Source organism: Danio rerio, chromosome 23, assembly GCF_049306965.1.
Source record: "Danio rerio strain Tuebingen ecotype United States chromosome 23, GRCz12tu, whole genome shotgun sequence".
In the NCBI taxonomy this organism is placed as follows: domain Eukaryota; kingdom Metazoa; phylum Chordata; class Actinopteri; order Cypriniformes; family Danionidae; genus Danio; species Danio rerio.
The window spans coordinates 9,837,626-9,850,945 of NC_133198.1; the positions used below are offsets into that span (position 1 = coordinate 9,837,626).

Here is a 13,320-nt window from a genome sequence, read left to right on the forward strand (position 1 = left end):
ACTGTTTGAAGGATTTCATTATAACACTTAAACTACTGACCACCATCTCAGAACATGATTTAAAGTAGTAAAACTATGTAAAAAAAATGAATGATTTACAAGCAAATGTGTATGATATGAACACTTTACAATAATGTTCCATTTGTAAATGTTATTTAATGTATTTACTAACATGAACTAAGAATGAACAGTACTTTTATAAATTATATACTATTGAATTATTAAAATCCATAGTTAATGCGCTGTGAGTTAACATGAACTAATTTTCATTCATTAACAAACAAAGATGAAAAAATACTGTAATAAATGTGTTGTTCACTGTTTATTTATGTTAATAAATACATTAAATTAAATTAATAGAATATTATTTGTAAATTGTTATTGAAAAAATTACGATGGGCACAATTTATTCAACCCAAGCTCATTCTAAAAACGTAGCCCTGCAGACGTTTCTGGAGACTGCGATTTACATGGCCAGAATGTATGGCTGCATTTCGTTTTTTGAAGCGAACGCTACAGGGTGGTGTTACGCCGCTCCTCTTTGCGCTTGCCAGCTGACGGCTCACCTCCTCACTAACAGGTTAAAGTCCAGGGAAGAACGGTTCCAGAAATCAGGTAAGACAAAAAACAGAATCCAAAAAATAAAGCGAATGAGTTCGTAACGCGTCAAGAATGGGGTGAAATCCAAAACGCGGTCAAAATCGGATGAGGGCTTTTCTTTTTCTGGACGGCTTTTGTTAATCGTCGGTTGGGTTTAGGGAAGAAGGAGGAGGGTGGCTGGGTCGGCCGATTGGCCGTCCACCAAGTCAATCGTTCAGTCATCAGTCAGTCAGACAGACAGTCGCTGAACAACAGCTCCGGCGGCTTTGCAAGCAAAAACAGCGCGAGAGCAAACCGTGCGCGCTCATGAGAGGCATTCGAGACACGAAAAAGCGCACACGGCGGCTTAGCGAAAACAAAAACTGCATAAATACGTACCTCCCAGGACGTATTTCGCGGTCTCTAGAAACGTGCGCGGGGCTAAGTTTACAGGATGAGCCTGGGTTGAATTTATTAATTAATTTTCTTGATTTACTAGATTTCACACATGATTTACTAATTCATTACATTGTTGTACACAAAACTCGAACTCAATATATTAAGTTGTGCCTTCAGTTTAGGTAATGTGTCTATTTACACATTATTCATAGTAGTAAATCCGGGGAGCAAACTAATAAATCATGACCTGGTTCATTATTTTTGTCTTGAATTTCATATCTTGGGCTCCAGAATAAAACCTTTAACAATTTAGCCCACTGAAATAAATCCAAATGTGAACTGATCCATTTTAATGGGTCAATTAGCAGGTTAAGAAAGAACATAGATATATATCAATGCAACATATAACAGAAATATATATCAATATATATATTAATATAAAATATAACATAGATATATATCAATATATATATGTACAAATATACCACATTTGTACAGAGCTTCAAGGACAAATGTCATTCAACTGCACTAGTCAATATTAAAGCCAATTTAAAGATGCCTGGCTTTAGAGAAGCATATGAGTGTAGTGACAAGCACACAAAGCAAAAAAAAAAGAAAATTGTTTTAAAATTATAATTTATGTAATTTAAATAAATATTTTGCATACTAACCATCGGGAAAACTCCTGATCATAGATATATGTATATATATATAGCGCTGGCTCTGGATGGCCAGTCCTCCACTGCACCTTGGTCCCACATTCATTTCAAAGAAGCGCTACACTGTACTAAAATGGTGGCACTATTGACGCATTTCGTCCAATAGACAACAACAGCGTAAGTGACATCTAATGTAAATAATCTCTAAAAATAGCTTCACTCCCAGGATGCGTAAAAAAACCTAGTATATCCAGACGCCTGTAGGGCCTCAGAAGTGAAGAACGCCACCATCCCTCACTGTCCTGAGACACACGCCTGGAGGAGACGAACTGCTCTAACCATGATCCTTCCAGATAAAAACTCTAGAGCAAATATTCTAAACATACACACACAAAGACACCATGCTTGGTTGTTTTATGTTATTAATGGCCCCCGGGAGTTTAATAAAACTTTAGGTTATGTAATAAGTTTTATTGAAATTCTGGGCTTGAGGTGAACATTTGGGTAAGAATGTTGAGAATCAGGCAAGTGCAAACTCGGGCAGCATGTATGTGCTTGTGCTGGTGGTCTGTCATGCGGGTGGAAACTAACAGTCATTTTAACTCCCTCCAGGCACAGGAAAGAGAACTTCATGAACAAAATGATTTCAGCCTCCTTCTTTGGCACATTTACTGAAAGAAATGTCCCCGGGCTAATAGTTACATAAATAAGAGTGTGTACGGACAAATCTGTGAAAATTTGCATATTTGCAACAGTGTAGCAACAACATTTGCATATTTATGTTCAATTGAATCTTCCTATATAATTTTAGCTTTAACAACATATCACTGCATTTTATAATGTATTAAAACACAAGAGGACTTCTGTAACAAATAAAGGACAAATACTTCTGACTTAACTACAAAAAAAATCTAAAGTTTTTTTTCATAACTTTATTAAAAATCCAATTTATTATGTTATGCTCACCAAAGTTGCATTGAATTAAGTAAAAATAGTAAAACCATTTAGCTATTTAGTTAGGTATTATTTTAAATGAAAATCATTTTGAATCTATTTTAAAGAAAAAAACTTTAATATACATTATATTATTATTTTATTAAGCTGAATTTTAAGAAAAATGACTACAGATTTCAGAGTCATATGACTATTCAGAAATCCATCTAATATTGTTATTTTCTACTATAGAAATTATTAACATTTGTTGGGAATGTTGAGAAATAAGGGTACACTTTTGTAATATATAGACATAAAATTTAGATTATGTATAGTATCTATTATATTCTATTACATTCAACAATAGATTTTTTCTCAAATAAATAAATAAATAAATAAATAATAATAACCCGCTCCCGCCAGGATTTTGTCTGAACTCGACCGCTCCCGCTTATATTCAGCATTTGTTGTCCAGCTGCCCGACCCACCCCACTTTCAACCTGCTGTGCCCGTTCCCGCTAACGGGTGGGGGGAGAACAAAACTGAAAACCACCCAGCTATACAGAGTCCAGAAAGCCTATAACAAGCTGTCTGTATAAACAAACACACATATAAACACACAGCACCAAACAAGTGACACACACACAGACAGCACAAAGCTCTCTCTCTTATTCGCACACACACACACACATATAGACAGCAACAAACAAGCTAAATACAGCATCATGCCCTCTCATTCACACACAAACATACGCATGCTTGGAAAATACCAGAGTTTCTCACCTCAGTATCTTTGTCTTGAAAAACCCCCTCCCACCCCTACTCCTCCTTCCTTTTCCTAAATTGGGCTGCAGGGTGGCCCAGTGATTAGCACTGTTGCCTCACAGCAACAATGTCACTGGTTAAAAGTCCTTACTGGACCAGTCGACATATCTGTGCGGAGTTTGCATGTTCTCCCCATGCTTGTGTGGGTTTCCCGGTTTCCTCCCACAATCCAAAAACACGCAATATAAGCAATTTGGCACTATAGACGAGCCCTCAGTAAGCAGCATACTGTAGCTAACCCTACAATCTGCCATTATTCGTAAACAAGTCAGGGTTGTTCATAAAGATCTACCTGAACTCAACCTCCCCTCTCACCCTGATAATGGAAGAGAGCCCAGGGCTCAAGGATCTTATAATCTCAGGGTTCTCTTCTGGAACAGCATGCAAAACAGCTTTATTATCAATCATCATCTAACTATGAACTCTTGAATGAAGTCTTATCTCTATGTCAACAGAATAGTGCATTTAAAAAAGGTTTTCCAAGGTTGTGGCATATTCACATGCGTTGAAATGCTTATCCATTTGACCTGAAGTTTGAGCCTGACATTTAAAAACACATAAATAAATGAAACATTCTTAAAGGTCACTTACTTGTAGGGATCATTGGGGTCTTGAGCATTACAGGCCTCAGCGTGGCCATTACACACACATCTCCCTCCGATACTGATGTCTTTAATACTGTAGTAATACTGAGGAACAAATGCACAAGATGTTTTAGAATTTAGGTTTAAAGAAACACTCCACTTTTTTGAGAGTATTAGGCTCATTTTACAATTCCCTAGTTGAATTTTAGCATTTCAGAATCCATTCAGTTGATTTTCGGGGCCTGGCAGGAGCACTTTTATCTTAGCATAAATCATTGAAGCAGATTAGACCATTAACATCCCCCTCAAAAAAATTATTTTACTATTTAAAGCTTGACTCTTACACTTAGACACAATGTAACTACAGATAAGTCAAGCTTTAAATAGTAAAATTATCAAAACTATTTTGTCATTTTGAATGAGATGCTAATGGTCTAATCTGATTCAATGATTTATGCTAAGCTAAGCTAAAGGTGTTCCTGCCAGACTTAGAGATCGGGTGAATGGATTGAAAAATGGTAAAAATCAACTGTTTAACTCTTTGTAAATGAGCCTATTTACAAAAAACAGATCACATGACGAAGCTTTGTTTGTAATTTCTGTCCATTCTAAAAACTGAAGTGTAGTCTTACTCTTCGTGTGACTGTGGGGTCTCTCAAGGTTTTGCCCATCAGGTGACCCAGCAGTGTGTTGGTGCGCAGAAAACGCAAGCGGATGTTGGTGGCTTTGGTGAACTCCCTCAAAACGGGAGAATAGGAGAAGTTCATGGCTCCGGGTCGTCCATTTACCAGAGACACCACAATCTGAACAAATGTGAGATGTGAGATACTATTTCAGCACCAAAAGTAAGTCTGTATATCTACAAAAGCGTAAGCAGGAGAGATCGACCAGTGTTGGGCCATGAATTCTACATTTCCGTACCTCTCCATTCTCCAATGGGACAATTCGAGAGTACTCTGTTGTGCAGATGACATCGTCATCATGGTAGATCCGCTCGATAGTCCTCTGGCCAAACCGCTCAATGCAGTCTCTCTTTGAGGCTAGAGTAAAAAACAGACAATGAACAAACCAGTTGAGAAATCTATTATCTATTTTTATTGGAACAATCATTGTAAGTATTTATCCATGTACATCATTCATTTATTCATCTTCTTTTCGACTTAGTCCCTTTATTAATCTGGGGTCGCTACAGAGGAATAAACAGTCTAGGTATTAAGTGTATATTTTACACTTCAGATGCCCTTCCAGCTGCAGCCCATCATGTTTCCCAATTCAGACAGGGTGCCCGAGCATACTGCCCTAGAGGCGTTTCAAAGATGAAGTGACTTTTTTTAAGCCTGGTTTATACTCGATGCTTCCGCTAGTTCACTTGAGTATGCGCGGCGAATGTGACCTCTTCGCGGAGTTTGCGGAAATTTGCTTTGGGTGTGCGCGACATGATTTTGGCTGGCGAAGTACATGTTTTGTTTTTTTTTGAGACTTGAGCGAACAGTGTGCGGGTTTCAACTGTGTTTGATTTGAGTGAAATATGAAACACTTTGCAGAGATTTTGTCTGAAACAGTATGCCTGTACAGACACCTTTATGATCAGTGATCATAGAGATAACCAGATGATCAATAATTCTTGGCTAGAAATTGCAACAGCGATGGACATTTTTCAAATGGAGGACATTTTTTGTTAAAAGGTTCAGAAAAACATGTTGGATGAGTTTGTGTAAGCCTAAGGAGGCCATGGCAAAAGTGGAGACCCAGGTACACAATTACAGAAATATGTTTTTCCACCAGTCATAGGTTTTAAACGGATGTATATGTTACAATTTTGAACGTAAAATAATTTAATATTTACAAAACTGTAATGAAGGAACAAATCATTTATTTGATAACTGGAAAGGAATATTCAAACCTATTTAAAACATTAAGTATTACAATATTACACTGTTTACAATACACTGATGCCCTGTTTTTCTAGGCTTTACTGGTGATAATGGTCAGGACTGTTGGACCATTATTGCCTTTTTAGCACAAGTAGAGGACAGAAACCAGCCAGACAGTAATCAGAGATATAAACACACACACACACACACACACACACACACACATATATATATATATATATATATATATATATATATATATATATATATATATATATATATATATATATATATATATATATATGTGTGTGTGTGTGTGTGTGTGTGTGTGTGTGTGTGTGTGTGTGTGTGTGTGTGTGTGTGTGTGTGTGTGTGTGAGTGTGTGTGTGTGTGTGTGTGTGTTTATATCTCTGGCTCTGGATGGCCAGTCCTGCACTGCACCTTGGTCCAGCATTTATTTCAAAGGAGTGCTACCCTGTACTAAAATGGCGGCTCTGTTGACAACCGCATAGGCGACATCTAATGAAAATGATCTATGAGCAGGAATAACATTGTTGCTTTAGTTACTGCAATAAACAGAAACCATAACCTCAAATCTAGCAGGACTTTATCCATTTCATAAACTACATAATTAAACTCAGTCAAACTTAAGCATACAACTATACATTGCATGTTTAAAAATTACACAAAATACCTTTTTACACAAAACAGACTTTTTAATACTTTTAAGCACTTTACATTTCTCTAAATTGCTTCACCAACTTTTAATAATGTTAAGACTCCATAGACACCTTGAATACAATCTGCTACTTGTAAAGTCATGACAACACAAGGCTTTCTTTCTCCATTGTTCTGCTTTGTTGTGTGCAGAGTCATGAAGAAAATTGTAGGCTGATGAATTGTGAGTTTGTGAGCAAAACAACTGAATATTACATTTCATTATGCTGATAATGCCAAACCTTCAAATGCCACCCAAGGATTGTAATCACTGTTGTCAGGATTGTGTTGCCACCTACAGTACTGACGGCCTTCAGTTACAAACAAAACAAGATATGTGTGTTTGCAAACGCTGACGCCGGAGGACTCCAAAACCTGACCTTTATCACGTAACCCACACTTTTATTCCCAAAATGCAATTCTCCCAATCACTGAACGCCTCACAATGCTCATGAAGCTATTTACAGTTTGATGAAAAATGAAAATAAAGATAAGACATAAGATAATAACACAGAAGTAATTGATTTTAGATTTTACTCACAGGCGAAGAACTGCCATGGCTGGTATGTTTTGCCAAAGTCAATGGAGCGCTCGAGCACCCACAGGTCTGGTCGGGGCGAGTTGGCAAACTTGATAAGCACATATGCAACATGGAAAAGCTGTAAAGAACAAAAACAAATAATTATAAATAAAGGTTCATAACATGAATCATTTCTTATTTGCATGTCAAATACTGTATATTAGCCATCAACCATCTATCCGTAATCTACAATGGCCAACAAAAATCCCATGCTGGTTGATCATAACTTATAAGCTGCCAAGCTTGAAGTTAATAAACTAACTCTAAAAATACTAAATATTTAAAGAGATTTACAACTCAATATTTCAAAACCTTTAACTCGTCACAAACATGTTTGACTATTTTTTGGTCTGTTAAACAAAAAAAAGAAGATATTCTGGAAAAAGCTGAAAACCTGTAACCACCCAATGAAGTCAATGTTTACAAGTTCCCAGCTTTCTTCAAAATACCAAATATTTTATGTTAAACAGAATAAAGACAATCATAAAGGTCTGGAACCACTTGAGGGTGAGTAAATATTGGGGAGGAACACATAACCAACCAGTGAGGATGATTGGTCTGTGAACGGTGTGTAACTGAGAATGTGATGAATGGCGAGTAAATTTCCATTGACTACTAATCAAATGCAGACTAGTGTGGGTGTTTACACACAAGCACACAAGTCAGTGAAACACACCAACGACCAGGAATCAGAACAATGGCAAATCCAACAAATTCAAAGTTAGCATTTGCAAACTGAAAATATAAGAACTATTTTTTCCTTGTTGAGGTGAAAGGCAAGATATTTATGAATCGTGCAACTTAAGCCCAGGAAAAAAGAAGTCTCTACGTCGGTGACAAGTAATTCTAATCCAATGAAGAACCTCGTGTTGTCACATGCCACCACAAAATTTGTAGCTAAGTCTGGTTTAGCTCAGCTACCAAATCCGACCTACGAAGACTACATTGAATAGTTCGGACTGCAGAGCTGATCATCGGTACAACCCACCCTACTCTCCAAGAACTGTACTTATCCAGAGCAAGCAGAAGGGCTGCCAACATCACTCTGGACCCCTCACACCTAGCAATAAAGCTCTTTCTGATTCTGATTCTGATATGTTGAGTTTGATGGTTGTCTCACATTTTCCCACAACAACATTAAAATAGTGTGCATTAGATTAGTCTACAATGTTTTCGATTTATTTTATAGTCATTTGACATTAGATTTCTTTTAAAGTAAGTGAAAAGTTACTTTCCCTGCTAATTACATTTATAAATATATAACTGTATTTGTGAAAAGTAACTAGTAACTATAACTAATTACTATTTTAAAGGAACGTGCCCAAGGCTGGTTATAACAATGAGTCTAGTTCGCAGAAATAACTAATTAGTTGTAAATCTGAAGACAGCTACATCATCAAGACTCAAAATATTTTAATACATTTTTTCATTAATTTTCTTTTGGGCTTAGTCCATTTATTAATCTGGGGTCGCCATAGTGAAATGATTCGCCAACTTATCCAGCACAGGTTCTACGCAGCGGATGCCTTTCCAGCTGCAACCCATCTCTGGAAAACATTCATACACACTCATTCACACACATACTCTACGGAAATTTAGCTTACCCAATTCACCTGATACACATGTCTTTGGACTGTGGGGAAAACAGGAGCAGCCGGAGGAAACCCACGTGAACGCAGGGAGAACATGCAAACTCCACACAGAAACGCCAACAGAGCCGAGGATCGAACCAGCGACCCAGCGACCTTCTTGCTGTGAGGCGACAGCACTACCTACTGCACCACTGCTTCGCCCCACATTATTTATTATTATTATTATTATTATTATTATTATTATTATTATTATTATTATTATTATTATTATTATTATTATTATTATTATTATTATTAAATTTAATACAGTGGCGTCTCAGTGGTTCAGTGGTTAGCACTTTAGCACTGTCACCTTACAGCAAGAAGGTTGCTGGTTCGAGTCCTGGCTGGATCAGTTGGCATTTCTGTGTGGAGTTTGCATGTGTTCCCCATGTTCGCTTAGATTTCCTCCGGCTGCTCCGGTTTCCCACACAAGTCCAAAGACAAGCGCTATAGGTAAATAACTAAATGGGGTATATGCACATATATGATATAAAGGGGGTATCAGACCAAACAAGAAGCAATGCACCATGTTTTTAAAATATGGAAATTCATTTGACTCGTTTTTTCAATGGAGTTTCTGCACTCGCCTGCTGCTAATGACGGCGCCTGCGTTTAAATGGTCTTTCGTCTTTTTTACACTTGAACAACTAAATCAATGCTTAAGTCTATTTAAATGAATGTATTGCAATTACATTACAAAATCGATGCTGTAAAAGAAACCTTATGAAACTCAAAATAATCACAAAAAAGCTCTCACTGGAGGTTCATTATTGGTTGAAAAACATAAGCTGTGCATATAGCCTATTGGTTGAAGTGTGTATGTGTGTGAATGTTAGGTCAATCACTGTGTAAAACATATGCTGGATAAGTTGGCGGTTAGGCGACGCAATGCAGTAGGTAGTGCTGTCGCCTTACTGCAAGAAGGTCGCTGGTTCGAGCCTTGGCTGGGTCAGTTGGCGTTTCTCTGTGGAGTTTGCATGTTCTCCCTGCATTTGCGTGGGTTTCCTTTGGGTGCTCCGGTTTCCCCCACAGCCCAAAGACATGTGTTAGAGGTGAATTGGGTAGGCTAAATTGTTTGTAGTGTATGAGTGTATGTGAATGAGTGTGTGTGGATGTTTCTCAGAGATGGGTTGCAGCTGGAAGGGCATCCGCTGCGTAAAATATATGCTGGATAGGTTGGCGGTTCATTCTGCTGTGGCAAACCCTGGATTAATGAAGGGACTAAGCTAAAAAGAAAATAAATGAATGAATGAAGTTGGCGGTTCATTCCACTGTGTCAATCCCTGATGAAGAAAGGGACTAAGCTGAGAGAAAATGAATGATTACCAGTATCTCATTTTTAGATTCTGACTGCATAATCCAGATTATGTAATCAGCAATTACAGCAGTGTTGCTGAGTTCTTTCTGCTATCTTTACTGCTCTCAAAACATTATGCCACATTCACACGGGAATGGCCGTTCTGTTTTGTAAAGAGAGAGAATGTATAATAGAAAATAAAAAAACAATGTGTGAAGCAAATCAGTCCTATCAAACGACTGTATAAGACTGATCCATAGGGAAGCATCCTACTATAAACTCTCAGACATTCTTCATCTAATCTATCTGGATGCAGTGCCTTCCTTAAAAAATCCGAAAGCTTAATGCTTAAACATCCACTTCCTCTCTAAAGCCCTCAGCTCTGACAACACACAAACCATCCCCCACCATATATACTAACTTCCAGAACCCCTCAATGCAACACAACACAAAAGTCCCCTTGCTACAAAGAAGCACTTCAGCCACATCAGGGTCTTTGTCAACACAAGCCTCCTCACAGATACGCAGAACAAAAACACATCTGTGGAGGCGAGTAGTGAGGTGGAAAGGTGGGCTCTTTGAAATGGGGATCAGATGCTCTTTCTTCCAGCCGTCAGACGGGCAACTGGTCACAGGGGTGTGAATGAACCTGAACTTCAGGCTGCTGAGAAATCCAAGCAGTGTGTGTGTGTGTGTGTGTGTGTGTGTGTGTGTGTGTGTGTGTGTGTGTGTGTGTGTGTGTGTGTTTTAAAGGGTCACGAAACACCAAAACACATTTTTTGAGCTGTTGACAGTGGTATATGTGTCCCACACTGCTAAAAACACTATTAGGACATCTATATTTCACTAAAAAGTGTATATTGGTTGTTTTTGCGTTATTTCAATAACTTACGTGTCTAAGGAGGATTATTGTTTACCTGAGAGCTGTTCTCATCTGCAAACGCTGAAATCCGGATTTGCTTGTAGTCTTCTCTTCATAAAGACGCGGCTCTAGTTGCTGGTGATTGTTCTGTCTCTACAGATTTGGTAAGTGAGCGACCAGTGCTCTTTGTTTATTCAGTTTGTTCGTATCGAATTAAGTTAACTATTGCACTGAGTGCAAACTTGTTAGCACCGCATTTAGTGACCGGAATAACACACGCGGCTTTCTGACGCTACCTGCCAAGTGCATCTAAGTTTCCGGGAATTGCGGAGCTTTTTTTTCTCTCATTCGCCGTGCGGTATCAAACATTGCATGAAAAATACACGCTTAGAGCAGATCCTCGAATCAAATATCGCGTTTGTCGCGAGGGGCATGAATGAATTCCCTGAATGAAAGAGTCAAACTGCAGTTAAAGTCCAACATTTAATAATCTGGCAAAAAATTCAACTACAGATGTCCATGTAGGTTAAACACAATGACTGTAAAAAATACACCATCACTTTCTCGTGTGTGTATTTTGACTGAAACTCGCGCGTGCCCAAATAGACACTCCCACACCATCCCACTTTAGTTCCTCCGACACTCCCCCCTAAACAGAGCTGGTCACGCCCGCTTTTCTGACTTTTTCCAAAGTAGAGGTGTGAAAACACCCTGCTGAAACGAGGGGGTTTCATGGCCCTTTAACATTGCTGAAGTCCTCATTTTTCAAAAGGCTTCTAAATCATACAAAATTAGGGTAGGGTTGGGGTAGGGCAATAGAAAATACAGTGTGTGTCAGAGGTGTATCGGATCACAGTTGATCAGTGATTCCTACAGATCACAACCCATGGTTCGGAACACATGTTACCTGTAGATTAACATTTTATTTACTTGAAGATTAATCCTAAATTTGTAACAACAGCAAAAAGATTGCCTCTTGCTTCATTCAAATAACATGTATGAAAGCATTTAGGCTTTCCTGTAAAATATAATGATTACTGAAAAAGTTGTGGTAGGTTATTTGGGATGTGGTGGGTTTCTTAGGTTATTAAAGGTGTTTTTTGTCACTTTGTGTTCAGCCTGCATCAATGCATTTAGTGTAAGCAGCATGATTAATCATTAAAAGGTTGGGATCTCAACACCCACATGACATAAATTATAAATGATGATGATTTGGATATGTTTACTGATCCCTTGAGTCGCTGCATTCAAATCTGTGTTTGAAAAATGCAAAAATCATTAATCTTTAAACAGTCAAATAACAGAATTACTGGGATAACCCTTTATAGTTTAGAAAAAGCCACTAATGTTTATGGTAAAGATTAAAATCACCATCATATATTTAACTTGAAATGAAAGTTGTAGGCAGCAATTACATTATTTAACCAATCGGTGGCAACAACCAGCCATCAAAAACATGCCACTGAATAAATCTTCAAAAATTATACTACCATACTACTATACGTACTAGCAATAAAACATGGAGATTTGAGTGTATAACTGAATCATTGATTGAAAATGCTACTAAAAGTAAATATGGATTGTATAAATTATATTGTTAGATTTCTATATTTAGCAGTAACAGCAACAGTAGTAGTTACAGTGAATTTTTCACAGTACTCGATATTTTACAATTTATTTTTATTCAGCTGATTGTTTCTTCATTATATTTTAGTAAAATACAGGTTTTAAGTTCTGCTTCTTAAAACCAGAAGTTTCTTGCAGTGCTATTTTTGTAATAAATGGACGACAAATCACATTTGTCTCCTCTCCTTTTTGGCTGATCCGAAAAATGGTCCGATCCATGACAAAAAAAAAAACATAATGTGATACGAACCGTGAGATTTGTGATCCATTACTACTAGTGTGTGTGTGTGTGTGTGTGTGTGTGTGTGTGTGTGTGTGTGTGTGTGTGTGTGTGTGTGTGTGTGTGTGTGTGTGTGTGTGTGTGTGTGTGTGTGCATGTCTACACTTCACACATATATTAGAATCATGATGAGAGATGCAGCATTTTCTCCCAAGAGGCAGGAAGTTTCAGATGAGGATGGGATTACATTTAAGTATCTGGACCCACCCCAAAGGATTATAGGTTTTACTGGACTTAAAGTTGACAAAATAGAGTTTTAGACCAACAAAATCACATGTAAGTGGTCATCACAATTCAAAATAACATATTTTTATAATAAAATGTACATTAAAAGATAAACATTTATATAGACATTTTCATTCTTTTCTATGAAAATGTTATGATTACTATAGTAAACTAGAATGTTTTGTCACTGTTATATTCTGGGGGTTTCTATGGCATTGCTAAGATGTTTTGAGAAAGTGCTGGGTG

The 13,320-nt window shown here is 37.6% G+C and overlaps 1 protein-coding gene across 4 annotated transcripts in view; it reads right to left on the reverse strand.

Annotated features, from left to right (window-relative positions):
• Nucleotides 1-13,320, reverse strand: part of lama5 (laminin, alpha 5) — a 206,831-nt gene that overhangs the window by 140,233 nt on the left and 53,278 nt on the right. For all 4 annotated transcript variants that reach the window (XM_073938014.1, XM_073938013.1, XM_073938012.1 and 1 more), the window contains 4 exon segments: nucleotides 7,112-7,229; nucleotides 4,901-5,019; nucleotides 4,612-4,782; nucleotides 3,987-4,084 (listed from right to left, as the gene is read on the reverse strand). In XM_073938014.1, coding sequence (XP_073794115.1) covers nucleotides 3,987-4,084; nucleotides 4,612-4,782; nucleotides 4,901-5,019; nucleotides 7,112-7,229 — 506 coding nt within the window.